Source organism: Aulonocara stuartgranti, assembly GCF_965226115.1.
Source record: "Aulonocara stuartgranti genome assembly, chromosome: 4".
Classification (NCBI taxonomy): Eukaryota; Metazoa; Chordata; class Actinopteri; order Cichliformes; family Cichlidae; genus Aulonocara; species Aulonocara stuartgranti.
In genome coordinates, this window is record NC_138942.1 from 38,804,869 (window position 1) to 38,828,114 (window position 23,246).

At 45.4% G+C, this 23,246-nt stretch overlaps 3 protein-coding genes and 1 long non-coding RNA gene across 9 annotated transcripts in view; all 4 read left to right on the plus strand.

Annotated features, from left to right (window-relative positions):
• The window catches only part of ap2a1 (adaptor related protein complex 2 subunit alpha 1), a 38,748-nt gene extending 38,077 nt beyond the window's left edge, over positions 1-671 (plus strand). For all 3 annotated transcript variants that reach the window (XM_082530458.1, XM_082530459.1, XM_082530460.1), the window contains one exon: positions 1-671. This exon is cut by the window's left edge and continues 1,434 nt beyond it. The gene's annotated coding sequence lies outside the window, so the exon portion shown is untranslated.
• An 87-nt stretch (positions 672-758) lies between these two features.
• LOC309704977 (uncharacterized protein) lies at positions 759-6,752 on the plus strand. Of its 2 annotated transcripts, none has more exons than XM_082530544.1 (5): positions 759-3,157; positions 3,239-3,398; positions 3,855-4,014; positions 4,575-4,698; positions 5,578-6,752. In XM_082530544.1, exons 2-5 carry the CDS (start codon positions 3,306-3,308, stop codon positions 6,350-6,352), a joined length of 1,152 nt encoding a protein of 383 aa, XP_082386670.1. In that variant the 5' UTR covers positions 759-3,157; positions 3,239-3,305; the 3' UTR covers positions 6,353-6,752. The 2 variants fall into 2 exon arrangements, with proteins under 2 accessions (XP_082386670.1, XP_082386671.1); XM_082530545.1 differs by having other exon boundaries at positions 3,304-3,398.
• A 634-nt stretch (positions 6,753-7,386) lies between these two features.
• rras (RAS related) lies at positions 7,387-22,784 on the plus strand. 3 transcript variants are annotated; one of them, XM_082530588.1, is made up of 7 exons: positions 7,387-7,775; positions 7,850-8,020; positions 9,136-9,223; positions 12,539-12,641; positions 14,088-14,196; positions 20,032-20,150; positions 21,725-22,784. In XM_082530588.1, the coding sequence occupies exons 2-7, from the start codon at positions 7,934-7,936 to the stop codon at positions 21,807-21,809; spliced, it is 591 nt and encodes a 196-aa protein (XP_082386714.1). In that variant the 5' UTR covers positions 7,387-7,775; positions 7,850-7,933; the 3' UTR covers positions 21,810-22,784. The 3 variants fall into 3 exon arrangements, with proteins under 3 accessions (XP_082386714.1, XP_082386713.1, XP_082386715.1); XM_082530587.1 differs by having other exon boundaries at positions 7,387-8,020; XM_082530589.1 differs by lacking the exons at positions 7,387-7,775; positions 7,850-8,020 and adding an exon at positions 8,030-8,778.
• On the plus strand, positions 14,204-15,398 carry LOC309705067. Its single transcript, XR_014276476.1, has 2 exons — positions 14,204-14,914; positions 14,946-15,398. It is a non-coding gene; the product is annotated as an uncharacterized lncRNA (long non-coding RNA).
• Positions 22,785-23,246: the final 462 nt, after the last annotated feature.

The window sequence follows — 23,246 nt, forward strand, 5'->3', positions numbered from 1 at the left end:
TGGTGTGCGTGTGTGTGTGCGTGTGTGCGTGCGTGTGTGTGCGTGCGTGTGTGTGCGTGTGTGTGTGTGTGCGTGTGTGTGTGTGTGCGTGTGTGTGTGTGTGTGTGTGCGCGTGTGTGTGTGTGCGCGCGTGTGTGTGTGCGCGCGTGTGTGTGTGTGCGCGTGTGTGTGTGTGTGTGTGCGTGCGCGCGTGTGTGTGTGTGCGTGCGTGTGTGTGTGCGTGCGCGCGTGTGTGTGTGTGTGTGTGTGTGCGTGTGTGTGTGTGTGCGTGTGTGTGTGTGTGCGCGCGTGTGTGTGTGCGCGCGTGTGTGCGTGCGTGTGTGTGTGTGTGCGCGTGTGTGCGTGCGTGTGTGTGCGTGTGTGCGTGTGCGTGTGTGTGTGTGTGTAACCAGGTAAGAAAAAGAGCCTGCAGACATTTCTAATACATGGTCACATAATCTTCTGTGGCTGCGCAGCAATCACAGGACATAGAACTTTGTAGTGGAAAACGTAGTGATTTTGTCATTCTGTGCGTGTGTGTACATGAGTTTGTGTGCGTGTCTATGCAGTATCCACTAGCTAATGCAGCCTCATATATTGGTGTTAGGAACCTGTCCAATACCTGTGTTAGATTACAAGATTTACTCTGTAATGAAAAAATGTGAAGTAAAATTATGCCATATATATCCAAACTGATGCTTCCTGTCTCGTCACACTGACACAGTCTTCCTATATGAATGGCAGCCAGGCACAGGGGGCCACAAGCCAGTGCACTGCTAGTGTCTGCACATGCCCGGATAAATGGGGAGGGTCCTGATGTAACATGCAGATCAGCTTGTTTTGTTTTTTAAACGCCTGAACGCTCTCTAGCATTCACACTCTGCATCAGAAAGCAACCTGGGATTCAGACTGGAGTGGGATTAAAGTGATGATGAGATCACCTGATCTACCTGCCTGAGCTGCAGCCAATCAACAATCACCTGTGGTGCTGCTGGCCAACAGTGCACATGCAGAGATGGGACAAAGTACTGACGGCTGTATGAGACTGGACACTGAGGTGGGAGAGAAGGACGTATCTTTATACACTGATTGCAGACATGATGGAAATGTCAAGAAAACGGAAGGATTACTTCATCTTCTTCATGCTCATTCATCCAGCTAAGTAAATCCCCAACAGCTGATTCTGGCTGTGAGCTCAGTTCCTTGATCATTAACATGCAAAGGAACTGAGCTCACATTGTTCAGTGGGCTGGTTTCAGTCATTGTGCAAATGTCCCGTTTCTAAGGTTGAAACCTGCAGTCAGCTGAGACTGAAGAAGCCACCTGATGATGATGATGATGAAACGTTTCTCCACTGAAAGCGTCCAGATGAACAGAATCAACTTTTGGGGATTACTTCCATCATCTTCCTCCGTTCATGAGGAGCAGCTCATGAATGGACGTCCAGAGTAAGCAAGAAGTCTGGGTGGAAAGCCAACTGGTCCAAATCCATATGGAGGTAGAGGGATTTCTGAGTGAGAAGGCAGTGGGCTTTGTAGCCAGACTCATCCCTGAGACTGAAGCCATACCCAAGCCATGGAGAAGGAACCAGGGCATTTGTGTGATTGTCTCAGTCCTCAGGAATGTTTTCCCTAAATTCTTGGGGATCAACATATTTATTCTTTTTATTTTTTGGCAGATGTGAGAGAAGCTTTTGCATCGATTTTGGTCAGCAGTGATTTTCACCTTGAACCTCTCCTGTCGATGGTAGAAAGTTCCACAAGTCACCCGTAACTGCTATTCTGCAAAGGTGTCAGTCCCCTCATCACACAATCACGATTATTGGCCAGGTGTATGCGCAAACACAAGGAGTTTGGTTCTGATCGATGGTGTCTCTCAAGCACAACAATGTAAAACAATATGTAAACGACACGGTGTACACACGCAAATATACAGGATTACAGAAATGAATACCACGGAGTCTGCATTAAGTGCAGTTGCAGTCTAGCAGTGTGACAGTTTAACTGTTTAGGAGGGAGATGGTGAGGGGAAAGAAACTTCCTGTGTCGGGGGGTCCTGGTCTGCAGGCTTCTGCACCGTCTGCCAGCAGGTCAAAGAGTCTGTGTCCAGGGTGTGAGGGGTCTGTGATGGTCTGCCCGTTTCCTGGTTACTGAGAGGTCACCCCAAAGAGCTGATAAACCTACTCTGTACATGTTTGACATCGAGCTCATTAACAGCAGTAACTTACTTACCCTGGGTCTACGTGCAGAAATGTTCGGCAAAGCAAGGAAATGGGATCCAGGCTGGAGGATTAGAGTTGCCAGAAGCAAAAGTAAGTGGGTATACAGGACAGCTACAAGTACCCGAGTATCTTGCAGGGCAATCACGATGAAGATGATGACAGACGGGAGAAGTGCCTGACATCAAGAAATCTTATCAGTAGCTAGAAAAGGTAGATCTACAGCACGGAGGCTGTCAACAGGATCCACGTTTCAGGCTGGTTGTGCAAAGGATGCTCCAGAGACGGTTCAGTGTAGTAATAGGATGCAAGCTGGGATACCTTTCACAACGTGAGGAGATCTTAGGTCTTAGTAGTATTAGGAACCTGCACATCTTCAGGGCACAGAGTGCAGACCAGGAACAGCTAAGATGCTGTGCAGAACCATCAAATGCTGCAAACCAATCCGCATGGTTTAAATTAGCATAGAAAGGTGGTAAAGAGTAGAAGAATGCAGGTTAACACCAGAGGGGGAGCAGTTAGCAGCATGCGGACAGGCAAACCTCGGCTGGTTATCCGCCATCAAAGCCTCTCAGTCTCATGTGCAGTGAGATGTTGCACTGTCAGGATACTTTGTTCATCCTCAGGGACATCATGTGGGTCACGGTTGCTCCACTACAGCAGCAGTAACACAAACAGGAGGTCAAAGCCGCTACTGCAGTAAGTACACAGGCCAGATGTGACTGGAGTGAACGTCATGTGCTGCAGCACTCACACTGGTGTCTGTACTGCTGAGGCGGCCCCACGGACAGCTGCGTCTGCGCGTGTGAAAGTGCGGCGGCGCAGTGATTGGCTGAAAATGACATCATCCAGTCCAGATCTATTGTTGGAAAGTTGATGAGCTCATCGTTGAGAATCCAGTGTGAGGAACACAGTGAGGAGGAAGGAGGACCTCGCTGCAGCGCAGCAGCTGACACCTCAGTAAGTACGGCGTGGATACAGCACGGATGCACCGTCGTGCAAAAGAGGAAACGCACACTGTTTGAATGTTTGTCTTCTAAGAACTGGTCACAGGACGTTTCACGCAGCGGAATTCTTTCCTACGGGTGTCGCCTGTGGTGCTGCAGGTATGGTCTTGTCTCGGGACAGAGAGATGGAGCGGCCCCCGCTGTCCGTCATCCTACCGCAGCTCTACCTCGGAGCAGAGAGCGACGTGACGCAGGTAGGAAGAGGACCCGTGCTGTCGCTATCAAAGACATAATAATGTCGCAATAACAGCTCCTGTGCAATGCTCTCACACAGCACAGCAGCACACGCGTGGCTGATGTGGACATTAAATAACATGAACTTACAGCTGCGCATGCTCACGTAAATCTGTTGCCTACTGAGCAGATCATTACTTCATGTGCAATATTATTATATTACCTTATTTTTAAACAATTCAAATATTTCACAAATTACGTGTGAAATATTTTTCTTGAGCACTTTGAGTGATTCTTTAATTTGTAACAAATAAAAAAATAGTGAAGTATAAAGTTAAAAGTGCTCTAAACAATTACCAACATAAATATGTACACAGAGACGATCACAGTTTATATGTGAGGTAGAGCACAGACAGCCAAGTTTCACTGTGAACTCTTGTACAGCAGAAACAAAGCGTGTGTGTGTGTGTGTGTAGGACCAGCTGGCCTCGCTGGGTATCTCCTATGTGCTGAGTGTGAGTCGCTGTAGCCCCCAGCCCTCCTTCCTGCCTGGTTCCAGGTATCTCCGCATTCCTATTGATGACTCTCTGTGGGATAACCTGCTGCCCTGGATCCCACAGGCTCTGCATTTCATTGGTAAGGCCTCACTCTCACATTACAGCAATAGAACAAGATTACCTCAGATTTCTAATGCACATGATCACTAAACACTCACCATGTTGTCATCATTGTGTTTGAACAATGCTTTACTTCTGTGACAGTGCAAGACGTTTGCATTCACGGCTCTATGCAGTCGGTTGAGTTAGCAGTGGCAATACGATAGAAGCTGCAGGCTATGAACCCTCATGCACAAGTCATGACGTTGTTTTTTTAGATTTATTTTCATCCATCCATCTTCATCCACTTTATCCGGGGCCGGGTCGCGGGGGCAGCAGCCTAAGCAAAGAGGCCCAGACCTCCCTCTCCCCAGCCACCTCCTCCAGCTTATCCGGGGGAACACCAAGGCGTTCCCAGGCCAGCCGAGAGATATAATCTCTCCAGCGTGTCCTGGGTCTGCCCCGGGGCCTCCTCAATTTTTAAATATTTATTATTGAATTTTTGTTTTCAAAAATGTAATTTGCAGTGTGGTTAGCTTTAGCCAATACAGCAGCTCTGTGTCCCGCTCGGCTGACTGTCACTATGCACTGTGTGTTCAGACGTAGCCATGTCGTCGGGGGCTTCGGTGCTGGTGCACTGTGCAGCAGGAATCTCCCGCTCCCCAGCTCTGGCTGTTGCCTATGTCATGTACAGTCTGGAAATGGACCTGGACCATGCTTACAGGTATGGCTAGTAGCACAAATTCATCCTGCAGAGGGGACTGAGCTCGACTTTGTCAAATAACATAAGAACACTGAAGAAGCCTTATTGATTTCCTTTCTAAAGCTGAGCATGAGTTGTTTAACTTACAGCTATCAGAGGTTTTCTGGCACTTTCACCACTCCGGTGAAATGAAGTTAACTCTGCTTATGAGTTTAAGTATTTGTGGTCTTGACAGTTGGAGACTTTTACCCATGAAAGACTTTCTCTAAACAGTCCACAGCACATGGTATTCACACTTTTATCTACAACAGTCAACAACTCCAGAGAACAATGGATGCACACCTTTGTAAAGGAACCAGTATACATAAGTCATGTTTTAGGACTTCTCCTCTCAAAGACCCATGTTTTGATATACATCAGAGGATCCAGATATTCCTGCCTTAACAAAGTATTTACATGCAGTTGTTGGAAATGTTTATCTTGCAGGCTGCAGTTGTTTCCTTCCCAGCTGTGTAAATCTGCACCTGTCTTAATCTTGACAGATCTCCTTTGTCCCACTGTTCTGAGTCTCGATGCATTTAGGCTTGTCAGAGGAAACGAGCAGATGTAGTCAGTCCTGATCAATAACAAGAAGGCTTTGTGAAGTTACAAGACATTATAGCAGCTTGAACACTTGCTAAACCTCTCAGTTAGTGTATGTTTGCACTCTATATAAGCATTATCGAGACATTCAGTACACTCCAATGAGCATCTATTCACCTGTTATTCCTGTTTATTGTCGTACAGCCTGTAATACTGTGGTAACTGTCCCTGTAGCTCATTGCAGAGTACTACCTAGACTCAGTGTGACGTGTGAAATACTAGCAACAATAACCCACATCCTTTCTGTCCCCTTATAAGGTTTGTGAAAGAGCGCCGGCCCTCCATTTCCCCAAACTTCAACTTCCTGGGTCAGCTGCAGCACTTGCAGGGTGCTCTGAGCCAAAAGTCGCGTGGCCACGACCTCCTCATCCAGCAGCTGGCCAGTTGCCTGCCACCTGCTAACGACAGTGTGAACCTCTCTCACAGCAGTCAGAACAGTAACTGTCAAGCTAAGAGCGTCACCGCAGACTCAGCTCAGCACAAAGACAAAGCCCAGCAGAGACGCTGGCTGTCAGAGAGCGCTGACAACAAGCAGCAGCAACTGCGGACTCCTGAGTTGCCTCCCCGTCGTGACCTGCAGCCTGTGCAGAAACCATCGGAGGTTTCAGCTTCCCGTCCCTGTGAGCCCATCAACCCAACGCTAAAGGCCACCCAACTACAACTCCCATCAGGCTCTGCTTCTCTCTTAGAGAAACGTAAAAGCCTTACCCTCTCTTTGACCCCTTTGGGAATATGCCCTTCCTCCACAGCAAACGAGAGGCAACAAGAAAAAATGGTCGAGAGCAGGAAGACTGGCGAGCGCGCCGAGGTGAAGAGTTACCCTGACTCCTACAGACAGGCAGAGGCTATCCACAGGAAGCAGCGTCTCTCTGTCAGCCAGCACAGCAGAGCTGAGGTCAAGGAAAAGGGCCTGCTCTCACCTTTCAGCGTCACTCTCAACAAGCTGCTGGGTTGGGGGGAAAGGATACTGCTAGGAGGTGTTTTTGTGCACCCTGTGCAGATGGGACAGCCCGCACTGCCTTACAGGTGCTGAGGATACAAGGAAGCAGGTGGAAGGAGTTATCTGTGCATGTTTGTCAGAAGAAACCAAACTACACAGCTGATGTGCACGTGTAGTGAAAGAACCAATGTCTATTTATTTATTTATTTGTTGCAGAGTTGAATCTAAATGAGCTGAAAAGACAAAAAGCACCCGTTTATCATATTGTTGTGTTTATCATATTGTTGTGTTTATCATATTGTTGTTTATCATATTGTTGTGTTTATCATATTGTTGTTTATCATATTGTTGTTTATCATATTGTTGTTTATCATATTGTTGTTTATCATTGCACAGCGATCCCTGTTTCTGTTGTTTTTAAATGTAGTTGTTGAAAGGCTTTTGCCACAATGGTTTGTAATGTATTTACTGACGAATAAAGAGGACATTTTAACCATGTGTGTTTGCCTGTTTCTCAGTGTGAAGGGACTCGCCAGCCTCTCCACCCAGTAAGCAGAGGGTTGCATAGAAACACAAGCATGCAGTGCTTTGAAGTGCCACAGTGAGCCAAGACTGGAGGTTTGCTAAAAAAACTATTTGGACAAATATTCGTGTCAAAGCAGATCGGACCACAGTGGGTTTAAAAGCAAGTATGTGGATAAAGGGCAGACTTTCAGCTTGCATTCGAGGGCTTTAACAAAAGTGTAGTGTGAACAGGAACTGCATCCACTTTTATACAAGTTCCCACTTTGAGAGGCTCACAAATAACTGGGCGAACTAACATAGTGCAAATCCGTTTCCTGTTGCTTCTTTGTGCATCTTTAACAACACTGCAACCATTGAGCATGTCCTATTTAGTTGTGTTGCTGCTTTGCTTCAGGCCGTTTTCATTGTGAGGCTGCAGCAGTATCACTTCACTGCGTGTTTACTTTGCCGTAACACACCTTCGGGATTTCTGAAGTATTCCACGCTGGAATTTCAGACGCTTCATTGTGTTATTAAAGCAGTTTGGTTCCGTTTCAAAGGGCGAATAACATCTTGTACAAAGTTTCACATCCGTTTAATCAGTGTCGTAAGTTCTCACGCTGCACGGGCACGTCCGTAGGAATGATGATGTCACGGATGCTCCGGTGACCGAATAAGGAAGCTGACACCCGAAAGATTAGTTTCAGAGTAGTTTTTAATTTGAAGCAGGCGAAGGCTGCCGTGTGTTTGTCCTCGCGTGGGGAAAGTCACCGCCGCCTCTGACATCAGTGTGATGTAGTTGCTGCTGTAGTTTCTTGAGGAAAGAGAAAAGAGGAAGCAGTTCCGCCCAGAAGCTGACTGGAGGCCGACGAGAAAAGAGGCGAAAGAAGAAAAGAAAAGGCGACGGCGATCTGCTACAGTCCCGCTGTAAGGCCCAACTCAAAGCAGACCCGTGGGTGCGTGTTATTGTGCTGCGTGGACAGTGGGACTCCGTCAGGACTTTGCTTTACAGGTGTGGCCCCGAGTCCGTCGTTCGCACACCAAACTTCAGTTTTGAAAACCGTCCATGTTGGTGTCTCCTTACAGTTAGCAGGCTTGCTGCGAGACCGGGATTTAACGCGCCCCTGAGGTCCTGCGGTGAGCTCGGAGAGGTTCTGGTCCGGACTGAAAATGAGTGGAGACGAGGAAAGATTCAAACTGGTGGTTGTGGGGGGAGGAGGAGTGGGAAAGAGCGCCCTTACCATCCAGTTCATCCAGGTACTGACTCCACGACACGTGTAGAACACACTGTGGACCTGTCTGTAGGTTAATGCGTCGATCCACTGGTGGTCGATCCACTGGTGGGTCGTTATTGAGCGAACTCAACCTTGTCAAGGTTCAACAAGTGACCTGCATTTGGAACAGATGAGCTGTTGGTTAATGGTTCACTACTAAAGTCTTATTCAGCTGTTGAGCAGCAGTCAAACTAAAACAAACACCAGCAGGCTTCTCCCTCCAGATGAAGTCATTCATTGTTAGAATCACAATAAAAGCAGTCAAGAGCTTAGTTACGCATCTGAAACCACCTCGGCCCAGCTGCTCATATTTAACTTGTATATCTATACTTGATGGTGCTTGACTGCTGCAACAGTGTTTAGCCTGGTGTTGGTAAACTGATGTACTGAGGGAGGAAACAGAAGGATGTAAACTTTCCTGGGTATAAACGACAGGTTACTGTTAGATGACTGCTGGGGAACATCGTGATGTCACAACCTCCAGGGACAAAGTTGAGCAGGAGTGCCAAGTTTAGGTTGCTCAGTTCCTGATCATACAGGAGAGTAGGTGGAGAAAGAAACAGGGGTTATCTATGAAACACAGTATAGTGTGACAGTAATTTCCATTTGAAATATTTTTAAATACTTAAACTCTAAACATGTTAGCAGTGCACTTCAGTAAGTTGGGTACCTTCCACCCCGGTTCTGTTAATGTGTCGCTGGGAATTGTTCCGTTCTGAGTCGGTGCTTCCACACTGTATGGTAAGTTTCTTCATTACCTCGGGCAAGCTTTTGTTGCACTCTGTTTAACACAGAAAGGTCTGCATTAAACTGGCTGCCTAATGAACGGCTGTAGTACAGTCACCGAGCACTGTAGCAGTAAATAGTGGATTATAGAACACTGAAGGAGAAGTACTGACGTGGTTACATATTCAGTCTAAACGTAATAATTCTCTGGGCACTTTTCATCATTTTTGCTGCGTCACTTTTGTTCTCGCCAGCTGTGAGTAATATAAATAAATGCCTGTTAGGCACTGGGCTTGGTTATGAGAGGTGTAAAACAAGCCAAGCTGTTCACAGTGTAGTGTTGATGTTAATAACTCGGAGTGTGTTCCACAGTCGTACTTTGTGTCCGACTACGACCCCACCATTGAAGACTCCTACACCAAGATCTGTACCGTGGATGGAAAGGAGACCCGGCTTGACAGTAAGACATTACACTGGAGATATACATGTCCTAATTCACACAGTGTCAGAGTAATTGCAGGGTTTGGAAAAAGCTTTGCGTGAAAACAAAGGGTGTGTTACATTGTGATGTGATACAGGCAGTGTGTTTGCTCTCTGGATGTTTCATTTCCCTTGTTAGGACTTGTTAGTGGGCTGGTGCTGTCAGGGTGGTGTGCTGGGCCACGCTGTTCTTTCACCACTTATTTGTGAATCATCAGACGCAGCAGAGGTGCTGTTTGTAAGACTCTTCCTCACCCTTCACAAACATCACACTTACCCTAATTGATACAGTTTAGTGATTTTTTTTTGGTGAATGCAACAGTAGAGAATCGGTTTTAGTGAAACCACTAAGAAAAACACTTGTTTCCTTAGTGGGTGATTTTTATGACACAGAACAAGTGAAACTTCAGCTTAATGTTACAGATGTTCTGTTAGCAGTACAGGTCACCATGTATACACTATATTTGGAAAAGGTTGATTCTGTTCATCTGGACGTTTTCAGTGGTGGTTTTCATCCAGGTGTTTATAAGGTTGGAAACCTGCCGTCAGCTGGATGATGACGAAACGTTTCTCACACTGAAAACATCCAGATGAACAGAATCAACCTTTTCAGACTTATTTACCTGGATGATTGAGCGTGCATCAAGACATGTGTACACTATATTAGCAAAATTATTTGCTAGTCTGTCTACATATGTGTACGAAGTTGGGTGACATCCTATTCCTAATCCATGGCTTTAATATGATGTCGGCTCACCGTTAGCGGCTACAGGAAGGCTTTCCACAAGGGTTAGGAGTGTGTTCATGGGAATCTTTGACCGTTGCTCCTGAAGCACATTTGTGAGGTCAGACACTGATGTTGGCTCACAGTCTCTGCTAATTCATCCCAAAGGTGTTCCCTCGCATTGAGGTCAGGACTCTTTGCAGGCCAGTCACGTTCTTCCATCCGTGTAATGCAATAACTTGCTTTGTGACTGGTGCATAGTCATCTTGGAATGGGGAGGGGCTAGGGCTGTTCGATATGACGATATATATCTGACGATATAAAAACATCTATCGTTTCATTTTACGCTATCGTTTGTTTCGTGGTGTCGCAAAATAAACTGTTTACGGCAATATTCATGGTTCTGATGGTCACTGTAGTTATTATTAATTTTCTCTCTCTCTTATATTTAATATAACCACACTACGGACGGACAAGCGCCTGTTTTTATGCGTTGTCGTTAGCAACAACGACGGTAAAACCATCGCATGTCCGCTTGTTTATTTTCCACATAAACCTTTCACAATAAAGCTCAAGATCCTGTTGAGACTTTTCAAAATAAACGGAATCACGTGAAAAAGTATGCAGAGTGTTTATGGATGAGAAGTAAAAAAGAGCCGCCAGGTGCTAAAAAGTAAACCTTAGACTCAAACGTTAGAACAGGCTTTTCCCCGCAGCACGCCGTGTGATAAATACAAAGAAAACGGCGGCCGTTACAACCTGTGTCTAAAAATGTGTCGTTTCATGCATCGACTCCGGGTACACGGCGCCCAACTGGAAACACTTCACCTACCCGAGATTCACAGAATTTACAGAAAATATTATTTTTTTGTGATTTATATCGTTACCGGGACGATGGAGGTTTTATATCGGGATATGAGATTTTGGTCATGTCGCACAGCCCTGGGAGGGGCCATTGTCACCTGTTCCCACAAAGTTGCGAGCATGAAGTTGTCCAAAATGTCTTGGTATGCTGAAGGATTAAGATCACTGGAACGAAGGGGCTGAGCCCAGCTTCTAAAAACAACCCTACACTATAGTCCACCGAACTTTGCATGTGGCACAATGCAGTCTAAGTAATGCTCTCCTGGTAACCACCAAACCAGGACTTATTCATACGTTTGCCAGATTAGTCATTGCAGAGAACATGTCTCCACTGCTCTAGAGTCCAGTAGTGGCGTGCTTTAATACCACTGCATCCCACGTTTTGTAATGTGCTTGGTGATGTAAGGCTTGGATGCGTTCCATGAAGCTCTGTATGTGCTGTTCTTGAGCTAATCTGAAGGCCACATGAAGTTTGGAGGTCTGTAGCAGTTGGGCCTCATCTGCTGACCCTGCTCTGACTCACCACTTTGTGTGAGTTGCTGACCTTCCTAAATGAGACACAGGTGAAACTTAAATAGTGGCTGATCAGCCCACAAAACGCAAAAAGGGGTAGAACACACAAATACCCAACTGAAACTAACATAACAAATCCCATCCCCCCCATGATCCAGAGTTGTGGTATGGCCCAATTTGCAGGTCTCCATATAGGCTTGCTCCGCCCCTTTTCCGCCCCTGGTGGTGGCTGTAGCTCAGGTGGCAGAGCAGGTCAGCCACTAATCAGAAGGTCGGTGGTTCGATCCCAGGCTGCATCCTGGCTGCATGTCAAATATCCTTGGGCAAGATACTAACCCCGTGTTGGCCTACTGGTGGTGGTCAGAGGGCCCGGTGGCGCCAGTGTCCGGCAGCCTCGCCTCTGTCAGTGCGCCCCAGGGTGGCTGTGGCTACAATGTAGCTTGCTATCGCCAGTGTGTGAATGTGTGTGTGTGAATGGGTGAATGACTGAATGTAGTGTGAAGCGCTTTGGGGTCCTTAGGGACTAGAAAAGCGCTATACAAATGCAGGCCATTTACCATTTTCCACCTATTAGCTCATCACTGAGGGACTGGGAGCAGCCGAGATAACTGAGCAAACAAAGACAGATTAAATCATAAAGACACAACAGTGTAAACTAGACTGTGCACACTTGTTTTAGAATGCAGTGTTCTGTATGTACATTAGTTCTAAATCAAAACAAATTCTTTATTATCCTGTAAATTAAATCCTGTATTTAAAGAAAGAAAAGTGTAGGTGTAGTGTTGCGTGTAAGCCTCTACACTGTTTGGCAGATATTCCCACGTGTGGCTGTAACTGCAGCCATCACACTATAATACCACGTCACTGTAGAACATTTAGCAGCCAGAAAATTTCACCACTGCAGTTCAGTTCAATGTCTTTTCTATAGCGCCAGTTATCTATACAACAGTTGCTTCAAAGTGCTTAAATCACGGTGAAATTCAGTGAACTCCTGAGAGCAACCCATCCTTTCACAAAGTGTCCGTAGAAGTGCTCAGCATGTTGGGTTTTATACACCTGAGGCTGTAGAAGTGATTGTACCAATGATTTGGATGGGTGAGTGAATACTTTTGGCAATAATATAGTGTATGTCTGTGAATACTATGTATGTTTTGTATTTATGTGTATATGTGATCATGTCTCTGTGTGCATCAGTCTTGGATACAGCAGGTCAGGAGGAGTTTGGTGCGATGAGGGAGCAGTACATGCGGTCTGGAGAAGGCTTTTTACTGGTGTTTGCACTCAATGACCGTGGCAGGTACGTGTGTGATGTTTGTTTGTATGTCTCTTGTATAGAGTGCTATAAAGTTATACTCTAAAGCTATGTACACACGATGTAGCGATGTGGCAGCTAGAGACCACAGGAAGCAAGTGACTGAAGTGACTGCGAGTCAGCATTAAGAATAGAATAGCCTTTTATTGTCATTGTACATGTACAAAGAAATTATGGGTGCGCCATGCGCCCACCGGGGCCACGCGCCCGCCGGGGCCACGCGCCCGCCGGGGCCACGCGCCTGGAGTGGAAAAAAAAATAGTAGAGATATCAGGAATAAAGCGCAACAAAAAGACGTATATACAGTCTAGAGAAATATATAGCCAACAACAGAAAGGGACATGTTGGAGAGCAAAGTGCTTGGTTGGAGGTAGCACAAAGGAAAGACTTGGTCTGCATAGAGTCCGTCTGTGGTTGGCCTGAAACATGAGGGTAACTGAGACCATGGCCCAGGGTACGCAGCTGTTAGTGAGTCTGGGGCTGTGGGACCCAGACTGAAGACCACTGAATACCATTGATTGAGATGTGACCTGGTAGGAAATATCTTAGAGGCTCAACTGGAACCTGGAATCTCTTCAACCAGTCATCATCTTCAAAGTGATGTGCGATGAGCAGGCTGGTTCCTGTGTAGATGCAGTTTCATTTCTAGTAATATTTCCTTAGAGAAGGATGTATAACATGACAAGTCCAGCTCTGTGAAACCAATTCTTGTGTACAGAAAGGTCCTGGTTTCCATTAGTAAGTTGTTCCTGGGTCAGGTTTCACTTCATCTTTTTTCTTCTGTTTTGGGTGCTTTTCCTCCTGGGCACTCTTATGGTCCAGCTTTTGGTTTCTAATGTATTACTTCATATAAAAGACTGTCCCCATTCTCAGGAGGAGGAGAGAACCACAACTTTAGAGTGTGATGCCACATTTTATTCATCTGAAACTCAATTATGGACAAGAAAGACACAAATGTAACCTTTTTGTAATAATCTGGTCCTGTGTTATCTTTTGCCCATTTACTCTCAGAGCACCTGCACACTACACTGCAGTACAGGGGGGCGTGGAGCCCTCCAGCCTGCATGTCAAAGTATCTTTGAGCAGATGGTGCACACAGTTGCCGCCAGTGCGTCACAGTGTGTGTGAATGTTATATGACTTGTAATAGAAAGTGCTTCAAGTACTTAATTAGAAGTGAAAAGCTGCATCTGTAAGTCCAACACTTCAGAAGAAACTCACCGTAGCCTCTGCTGTTTGGTAATGAATCTTTTTCAGCTTCAGCCGAGGGTTGAACCAGGAACAACCACACAGTAACAAAAACAGACTATTTAACAACACAATATGTTAATATATAAGGAATAAGGAAGACTTTGTCTGGAACTATTAAAATGGATATGAAGGGCTATTTTAATCTGTGACTGGTAATGATTTCTGTCCTTCCAACTCTCAGCTATCATGAAGTCCAGAAGTTCCACACCCAGATCCTGAGAGTGAAAGACAGAGATGATTTTCCCATGGTGCTGGTTGGAAACAAGGCAGACCTGGAACAGCAAAGAGTGGTAACTAACAACAACCGATACTCCTCTATAATGTCATTTTTCTTCTATTCCAGATCTACTGCAGAAGGGAAGTTCTGGAATCTCAACAGTTTAGGAGATATCTGCAGTTTATAAACAACTTTTCTGGCTTAGTCTCATTTATTCCACAAATTATTATACAAGGAGAATTAACTCCTGTAACTCAGGAGCTCCAGGCATCCACTTATCAAATGTCCAAGGTTCCAATTCCTGTAATCTGACAGTTAAAGTGTGCCTGTGACAGATGAACCTGCACCCCAAATTACTAAAAATAATATAGAGGAAGATTGGAAAATACAGATGCCAGTCCATTTACTCTATTAATAATTGGACCACTGGTTCAGAGACAGGTCCTGAAAGGACTGGAAAACCACAGCTCAACAACGTACAGACGTGGACAAAACTGTTGGGACCCTTCAGTCAATGAAAGAAAAACTCATAATGCTCTCACAGAAATAACGTTAATCTGACAAAAGTATAAATAAATACAAATTCGATGAATGTTAACCAATGAAAGTCAGACCATGCTTCAACAGAATTATTTAAAAAATAAATGCAGGGAGCTAGGGCTGCCACAAACGACTATTTTGATAGTCGACTAATCAGATCATCATCCATTGGACGTAAAACTACAGCTTATTGCACCAGCAGAATCTGCTCTTATATAACCATCATTAGCTTACAGCTTTAAGTGTTTCAGGTGCTAACTAAAAATAAAGACAAGATGATAGTTTATTAAATTTTAATGAAATTTGCAGATTGTTTTGGTGAAGTTTAATAAACTCCTTGCTATCTAAAATATAACAGGACACCGGAGTAAATTCTGGAGCATCTCACACTTCTGATAATCAGCTGTCTGCTTGACGTTTATTCAGCTGTGTAAAAACTTTAATCTCAGCCAAACCGATTTACTCAGGAACAAATAAAACACTGAAAAAAGCCAAACAATAACATTGTTAATTTATCTAAGTGACTCATATATCATGTTTAACCTGAGTAGCGAAAGACGGCGGTGGGTTTGAAAACGATTTGCCGGGAGTCCGGTGTTCTCACGGCTCTAGTGAGCCTAGCCCCCGGCTAGCTATCGAGCTAGTGGGTAACAGACGTCTCCGAAAACGAGAGAGAGAGAGAGAGAGAGAGCTGTGCGTGAAGTGTGATTTTTTTTTTTTTTTTTTTTTTTTTTTTTGGAAGCAAAACAGCAAAAGTCAGAGTGAATTCATGACGATGTTTACGTGAAGCGTAGTTTGGATCTTCTTTTGCTGCTGGTTTACTCAATATTGTTTAGAGAGATAAAACTAACAGCTGTAGAATCGGCGCAAAAAGGGCGTGAACACAAAGCGTGGAGCCGCCGAAACATCAGAATCAGCGAGCTGTCGGCTTTCAGCCCCGACCGTGTCCGTGCCGTCGGGTGAGAAAGCCACATCTGACTGATTCTGATCCATCGGTGGGTCCACGCTTTGTGTTTACATCTTTGTGCAGAGGCCGTGTTGCTGCTCTCATTTACTGTTTTAAATGTTTGGTGGTTGTTGAAATTTTGTGAGGTTTCACCTGAGATTCTGGCGTTTAGGGCAAAATACATTTATATAAAAAAATCGATTCAGGATCTTAATCAGAATCAGAATCAGAATACTTTATTGATCCCTGGGGGAAATTATTTTTTGTTACAGTGCTCCATTATAAACCAACATTAAGACAAGACAGACAATACACTAACTAAGAATAGTACAATATATACATATATATACATACATACATACATACATAAGTCACTCATAAATAAATAGTTGGAAAAGAAACATGTGTAGTTGTAGCAGCAAACAGTGTGTTAAGTGGATGCGTTGTACAGGGAGCCACAGGCAGGAATGATTTCCTGTGTCGTTCAGTGGTGCTTTTCGGTAATCTCAGTCTCTCACTGAACGAGCTCCTGTGACTGACCAACATGTCATGGAGTGGGTGGGAGGTGTAATCCAACATTGTCTTTATCTTGGACAGCATCCGCCTCTCCGACACCACCTTGAGGGAGTCCAGCTCCATCCCCACAACATTGCTGGCCTTACGGATCAGTTTATTAAGTCTGTTGGCATCTGCGACCCTCAGCCTGCTCCCCCAGCATGCAACAGCATAGAGGATCGCACTGGCCACAACAGACTCGTAGAAAATCCTCAGCATTTTCCGGCAGATGTTGAAGGACCTCAGTCGCCTCAAAAAATAGAGACGACTCTGGCCCTTCCTGTAAAGTGCTGTGGTGTTTTTAGCACAGTCCAGTTTATTGTCAATGTGTACTCCAAGGTATTTATAGTCCTCCACAATGTCAACACTGACCCCCTGGATTGAAACAGGGGTCAAGTGTTTCCTGGTCTTCCTGAAGTCCACGATCAGTTCCTTGGTCTTTGCCACGTTGAGCTGCAGATGATTCTGCTCACACCACGTGACAAAGGAGTCGACCACAGCCCGGTACTCTGTCTCATCATCCCTGCTGATGCATCCAACCACCGCAGAGTCATCAGAAAACTTCTGAAGATGGCAGGTCTCTGTGCAGTGGCTGAAGTCTGTGGTGTAGAGGGTGAAGAGGAAGGGGGAGAGGACAGTCCCCTGTGGTGCCCCTGTGTTGCTAATCACCTTGTCAGACACACACTGTGGGAGACGTACATATTGTGGTCTTCCTGTCAGGTAATCAACAATCCAGGACACCAGAGAAGCATCCACCTGCATCGCTGCTAACTTATCACCCAGGAGGGTCGGCCTGATGGTGTTGAAAGCACTGGAAAAGTCAAAAAACATGACCCTCACAGTGCTCGCCGGCTGGTCCAGATGGGTGTAGACACGATTGAGCAGGTAGATGATGGCGTCCTCTGTTCCGAGACGAGGCTGATAAGCGAACTGAAGGGGATCCAGATGTGGTCTTACTATGGGTCGCAGCTGGTCCAGGATGAGCCTTTCCAGGGTCTTCATGATGTGGGAGGTCAGTGCCACGGGCCTGTAATCCTGGGGGCCACTGGGACGTGGCGTCTTTGGTACAGGGACGAGGCATGATGTCTTCCACATCACTGGGACCCTCTGCAGACTCAGACTCAGCATAAACAGTTTATGAAAGACTCCACACAGCTGGGGGGCACAGGTCTTGAGGACGAGGGGACTCACTCCGTCTGGTCCAGCAGACTTGCCTGAGTGAAGTCTCCTCATTTGCATCTCAACCTGGTATTGAGTGAAGGTGATGGGTGGGGGAGGGGTGTCAGGAATCTCACAGGAGGCAACAGCGCCATGTGAATCGATATCACGTTATCCAAGCCAGAATCGATTTTAATCGATGAATCGATTATTACCAGCACACCGCAGACCACGGCCTCTCTGTGTGAGGATCTAAACGTATTCTACGCTAGATTCGACACAGCGAACACCATGAGACCGGACAGTGTGCGCGCCGCGGATGACGTCAGTGCGCACACTGTGTCTGAGGAGGATGTGCGGAGGTGCTTCAGGAAGGTGAACGCACGCAAAGCTACTGGTCCGGACGGGATTCCCGGCCGCGTCCTCAAGTCATGCGCGGCTCAGCTGGCTGGAGTGTTCACGCACATCTTCAACCTTTCCCTCTCTCTGTCTGTAGTCCCAGCCAGCTTCAAAATGGCCACCATCGTCCCTGTACCCAAATCCTCCACCATCTCCTCATTGAACGACTGGCGACCTGTAGCCCTGACCCCCATCGTAAGCAAATGCTTCGAGAAGCTGGTCAGGGACTTCATCTGCTCTGCACTACCCGACTCACTGGACCCTCTACAGTTTGCATACCGCCACAACAGGTCCACTGATGATGCCATAGCCCTGACACTACACACTGCCCTGTCACACCTGGAGAAGAGAGACACGTATGTGAGGATGCTGTTTGTAGATTACAGCTCAGCATTCAATACCATCGTTCCCTCGAAGCTGGACAGGAAACTGCAGGATCTAGGACTGAGCAGCTCCCTCTGCAGCTGGATCCTTAGCTTCCTGTCTGACAGACGCCAAGTGGTCAGACTGGGCAGCATCACCTCATCCCCCATCACACTGAACACTGGTGCTCCACAGGGGTGTGTACTGAGCCCTCTCCTGTACTCACTCTACACCTACGACTGCACAGCCACTAACAGCTCCAACATCATTGTGAAGTTTGCGGACGACACTACAGTGGTGGGTCTTATCACCAACGGTGATAAGACGGCTTACAGGGAGGAGGTCAGCGCCCTGACCCACTGGTGTCAAGACAACCATCTCACCCTCAACGTCGCAAAGACAAAGGAGTTGATAGTGGACTTCCGGAGGTGCAGAGAAGTACACACCCCCATCACCATCAACGGCGCTGCTGTGGAGAGAGTGAGCAGCTTCCACTTCCTTGGTGTACATCTGGCTGAGGATCTTACGTGGTCAGTACACACAAACAAAACAGTGAAGAAGGCGCAGCAGCGCCTCTTCTTTCTCAGGAGACTGAAAAGATTCGGCATGAGCCCCCGCATCCTCAGGACCTTCTATCACTGTGCCATTGAGAGCATCCTCACTGGATGCATCACCACCTGGTATGGCAACAGCACCGCCTACAACTGCAAAGCTCTCCAGCGAGTAGTGCGGTGCTCTGAACGGATAATTGGAGGTGAGCTTCCCTCCCTCCAAGACATCTACAGGAAGCGGTGCCTGAGGAAAGCGGGGAGGATCATCAAGGACTCCAGTCACCCCAGCCATAAACTGTTCAGACTACTTCCATCAGGAAGGAGGTTCTGCAGCATCCGGTCCCGTACCAGCAGACTGAGAGACAGCTTCTTCCACCAGGCCATCAGACTGCTGAACACGTCATAGACACCTCAGCTTCACTACTGGAACTTCAACATTATGCACTCCATACTGTACAGGGCGATCGTGGCTCAAGAGTTGGGAGTTTGCCTTGTAATCGGAAGGTTGCTGGTTCGAGCCCCGGCTTGGACAGTCTCGGTCGTTGTGTCCTTGGGCAAGACACTTCACCCGTTGCCTACTGGTGGTGGTCAGAGGGCCCGGTGGTGCCAGTGTCCGGCAGCCTCGCCTCTGTCAGTGCGCCCCAGGGTGGCTGTGGCTACAATGTAGCTGCCATCACCAGTGTGTGAATGTGTGGATGACTGGATGTGTAAAGCGCTTTGGGGTCCTTAGGGACTAGTAAAGCGCTATATAAATACAGGCCATTTACCATTTACCATTTAATGCCACTGTTTTGCACATGTCTCAACTCTGTATATTTTTATATATTTTATTTATTGTTTACTCTATTTAATTTGTAAAGTATGTGTACACACACACACACACACACACACACACACGTAGAAAAATATTTAGTATACACATCCAGAAATGCATATACTATTATATACTGTACATATATTTATTAGTTTCAGATGTAGCCATTCTTGTATTTTGCTTGTTTACATTATTGTATTTTGCACAACTCTGTTGCTTGTGAAGCTCGCACACAAGAATTTCACTCACATGTGCTGTACCAATGTACCTGCACATGTGATGTGACAATAAAAGTGATTTGATTTGATTTGATTTGATTTAAAACCCACCCCTCTGTTCAGATACTTCCAACAGGTGTATCTACTAAAAATCTCAGAATCTGTGACCTTGACCTCAGTGTCCCCAGTGTTTTGGGTTTTTTGTCTTGTCCCACAGGATTTTTAAGTCTTCTGCTTGTTGAGATTCCTTACCTTCATTTTTTTCAGGACAAAGTGACAACAGTGACAAGTTTTCTGCATATTTTTACAGGATGACAAGAACAGCACTGGATCTCAGACGTGATATTGTTTATTGTGTCTGCAGATACCCAAGGAGGACGCACAGGCGTTTGCCAGAGAGAACAGGATCCACTACATGGAGGCCTCGGCGAAGAATCGCTTCAATGTTGATGAAGCCTTCTTGGAGCTTGTGCATATTATTAGGTACAGCCCTTATTTATGAAAGTTTGTTTTAGTTCACGTCCCTGCTGGGACTAGCGTCGTTTGAAGCTTTGTAAGATCACAAAAGACGCAGGAATAAGTAGCAGGATTTAAGAGTGTAATAACGCACTGAAACAGAAGATGGCAGCACTGCATGTACAGCTCAGTTTCCAACAATGGCGGCAGCTAGTTAGTGTTAATATTACTCTTATTATTCTTTCTGGGTCACAAAATAAACGTTTAACATATTTTCAGGGAGAATGTAGCTGTGTGAACTTCAAATATCTGCTCAGTTTATCAAGACACCGCATATTTTCAAAAGCGCTCCGACGTTTTCGGAGATGTCTGTTACCCACTAGCTCGATAGCTAGCCGGGGGCTAGGCTCACTAGAGCCGTGAGAACACCGGACTCCCGGCAAATCGTTTTCAAACCCACCGCCGTCTTTCTCTCTCAGGTTAAATATATATGAGTCACTTAGATAACTTAAAATGTTATTGTTTGACTTTTTTCAGTATTTTATTTGTTCCTGAGTAAATCAGTTTGGCTGAGATTAAAGTTATAGTTTTTACACAGCTGAATAAACGTCAAGCAGACAGCTGATTATCAGAAGTGTGAGATGCTCGAGAATTTACTCCGGTGTCCTGTTATATTTTAGATAGCAAGGAGTTTATTAAACTTCACCGAAACAATCTGCAAATTTCATTTAAATTCAATAAACTATCATCTTGTCTTTATTTTTAGTTAGCACCTGAAACACTTAAAGCTGTAAGCTAATGATAGTTATATAAGAGCAGATGCTGCTGGTGCAATAAGCTGTACTTTTACGTCCAATGGATGATGATCTGATTAGTCGACTAATCATAAAAATAATCGGTGACTATGCTGTAGGAAGTAGTGGTCACTCTTATTACAGCAGTGTTTCCCAGGACTAATCAGGTGGAACCAGATAATCTAACACGGCACACCGAAGCCACCGGCGTGCGTAACGGGTAGCAATGACATTCTCTTCCACTAGAGGGCAGTACAACCACCTGCTCTAATAAATGTGTTGCCAACTAAGTAAAACAGAAGAGGACAAAGAAGAACTTAAATAACAGTCATGCTGTGAGACTATGCAGCGCATAACAGCAATAGATAAATTTAAAAAGAAAAAGTGTTCAGTCTGACCTGGTCCTGGAGAAAACGCGACCCAGATGAAGGCCCTAGCATGAGTAGTGGTCAGAAGGAAGCAACATTTTTGACATTTCTGTTTAGTGGAGTGCTGCGGGATTTTTCTAATGTGAAATATGAACTGTGCCTCTAAAGCCTGGGAAACACTGTATTACAGCACCATTACCAACTTGGGTTTAGTATTCATATTTTGGCACTGGGCAAATGTTGGCATGGCATTTTATAACCAAAGCTAACAAATTGTGTCAAAACCTGTGACAACAGATACATCGTTGGATTTTGTGACCAAGAATTTTTCTTACATTATTCAAGCCAGCATCATATATGGTTGATACTGAATCGCCTCTGTGAATAGGAGCAAAGTGTGAGGATGATTAATCCCTTTATCTGTTCTCCTGCTTTACAGACAGTTTCAGGAGATGGAGAGCCCTCCTCCAACTCATCACACAGGGAAGGAGAAAAGTCGTGGCTGTCCCTGTGTCATCCTTTAAGCACTATTATTACGAATACCAAAGCCTCATTCCTCTGCAGAAAGGTGTTTTTGTGTGTACATATGAGTGTGTATGTGCGCAAGAGAGAAGGTGGATCAGTTTCTTTCCAGATGATTACATTTGCACTTTTGTTAAAAGCAACATTTAATTTGGTTTAATTTTAAGTAGAGAACTGAAAGGAAGAGGTGTGATCAGCAGCAGGGCGGCACTTGTGACGCAGATTAATAATAACGTTACAACACAAATCATAATTTGTGTCCACAAATAGAAATATCACCAAAAAATGTAGTATATAATTCACTCTTCAGTGATGCTATTTTAAACAAATACAGATACCAGCATCTGCAACACCACGGCATCCATAACTGTCTGAAGAAATGACATTAAATGTGCTATGTGCAAAAATTAGCATGTCATAAATGGACAAGTGCTGATTTTCCCCTTAGCATGGCTTCGTATGTTAAGTCGTAAGGGCCAAAGCGATGCCATTTTCCATGCCCTCCTGCAAAGGGGCAGGAGAGCTCCAAAGAAGTATTATTATTCAAGACAAAAAGAAGAATCATAGCAGAAGCTGGAGTCAGTCTCAAAAGACGAACAATATTGAATACATCCATGAATAACATGTCATTTAAGATCCTGATCAAATGACAGTATTGGCCATGTGTTGTGCGATGGCTGCATCGTTGCATCGTGGTACTCTATACTATGTATTTGGGGGGTTTTGTACTTTTTCTTTGTATTTCTCTACTTTATCATCGTAATTGTGAAAATGCAGTATAAGCGTTTTGAGTGCTCCAGTGTAGTAGAAAGTGCTACAGAAGAACCTGTCCATATACTGGAAGGGTGTGGTCACAACTTCGTGGGTCTCCAGGTGGCGAGAAGCTTGATGTCCTAAGAACAGTTAAGATACTGAACAGAACCCGAAAATATATTGAATTAAGTCACTTTTATAAACTATTAAAACATTTATCTGAACTTTATTTTTCTTTTGTCTTTTCTCATAAATGTCTCATTGTAAACTTTGTTGTGTCACCTTTTACTGTCAGTCTATGAATTTCAGAGAATTTACACCACCATCTACGAACTGTTGTGTCTGTGTGCTGACACACAACAGTAGCAGTGTGTCTGTGAAGGTGCTCATCCAGGTCATTGTAATCTAAGGAGCTTGAAAAGAAAAGCGTCTGGACTTCTTTAAGTTGCTTGAAGACGTTTCACCTCTCATCCGAGAAGCTTCTTCAGTTCTAAGGTCAAATGGTGGAGAGTCCCAGATATAAACCTAGTGGGAGTTTCCCCCCACAGAGGGACAAAAGGACCCCCTGATGATCCTCTAATCACCTGAGCCAAGGTGGGAAACTGGGTGTGGGTCTCAATCAGCCAGAGTTTCGGGTGAGCTCATTGTGAAACCTGGCCCCACCTTATCATGTGATTTCCTGAGGT

What these genes read in the sequence shown, in the direction of transcription:
- rras (XM_082530587.1), top strand. Translation starts at nt 7,934, where the DNA reads ATGAGTGGAGACGAGGAAAGATTCAAACTGGTGGTTGTGGGGGGAGGA. An exon ending in TTACCATCCAGTTCATCCAG is followed by an intron (nt 8,021 to 9,135) that starts GTACTGACTCCA and finishes TGTGTTCCACAG; the next exon opens with TCGTACTTTGTGTCCGACTA. An exon ending in AAAGGAGACCCGGCTTGACA is followed by an intron (nt 9,224 to 12,538) that starts GTAAGACATTAC and finishes TGTGTGCATCAG; the next exon opens with TCTTGGATACAGCAGGTCAG.
- LOC309704977 (XM_082530544.1), top strand. Translation starts at nt 3,306, where the DNA reads ATGGTCTTGTCTCGGGACAGAGAGATGGAGCGGCCCCCGCTGTCCGTC. An exon ending in CAGAGAGCGACGTGACGCAG is followed by an intron (nt 3,399 to 3,854) that starts GTAGGAAGAGGA and finishes GTGTGTGTGTAG; the next exon opens with GACCAGCTGGCCTCGCTGGG. An exon ending in ACAGGCTCTGCATTTCATTG is followed by an intron (nt 4,015 to 4,574) that starts GTAAGGCCTCAC and finishes CTGTGTGTTCAG; the next exon opens with ACGTAGCCATGTCGTCGGGG.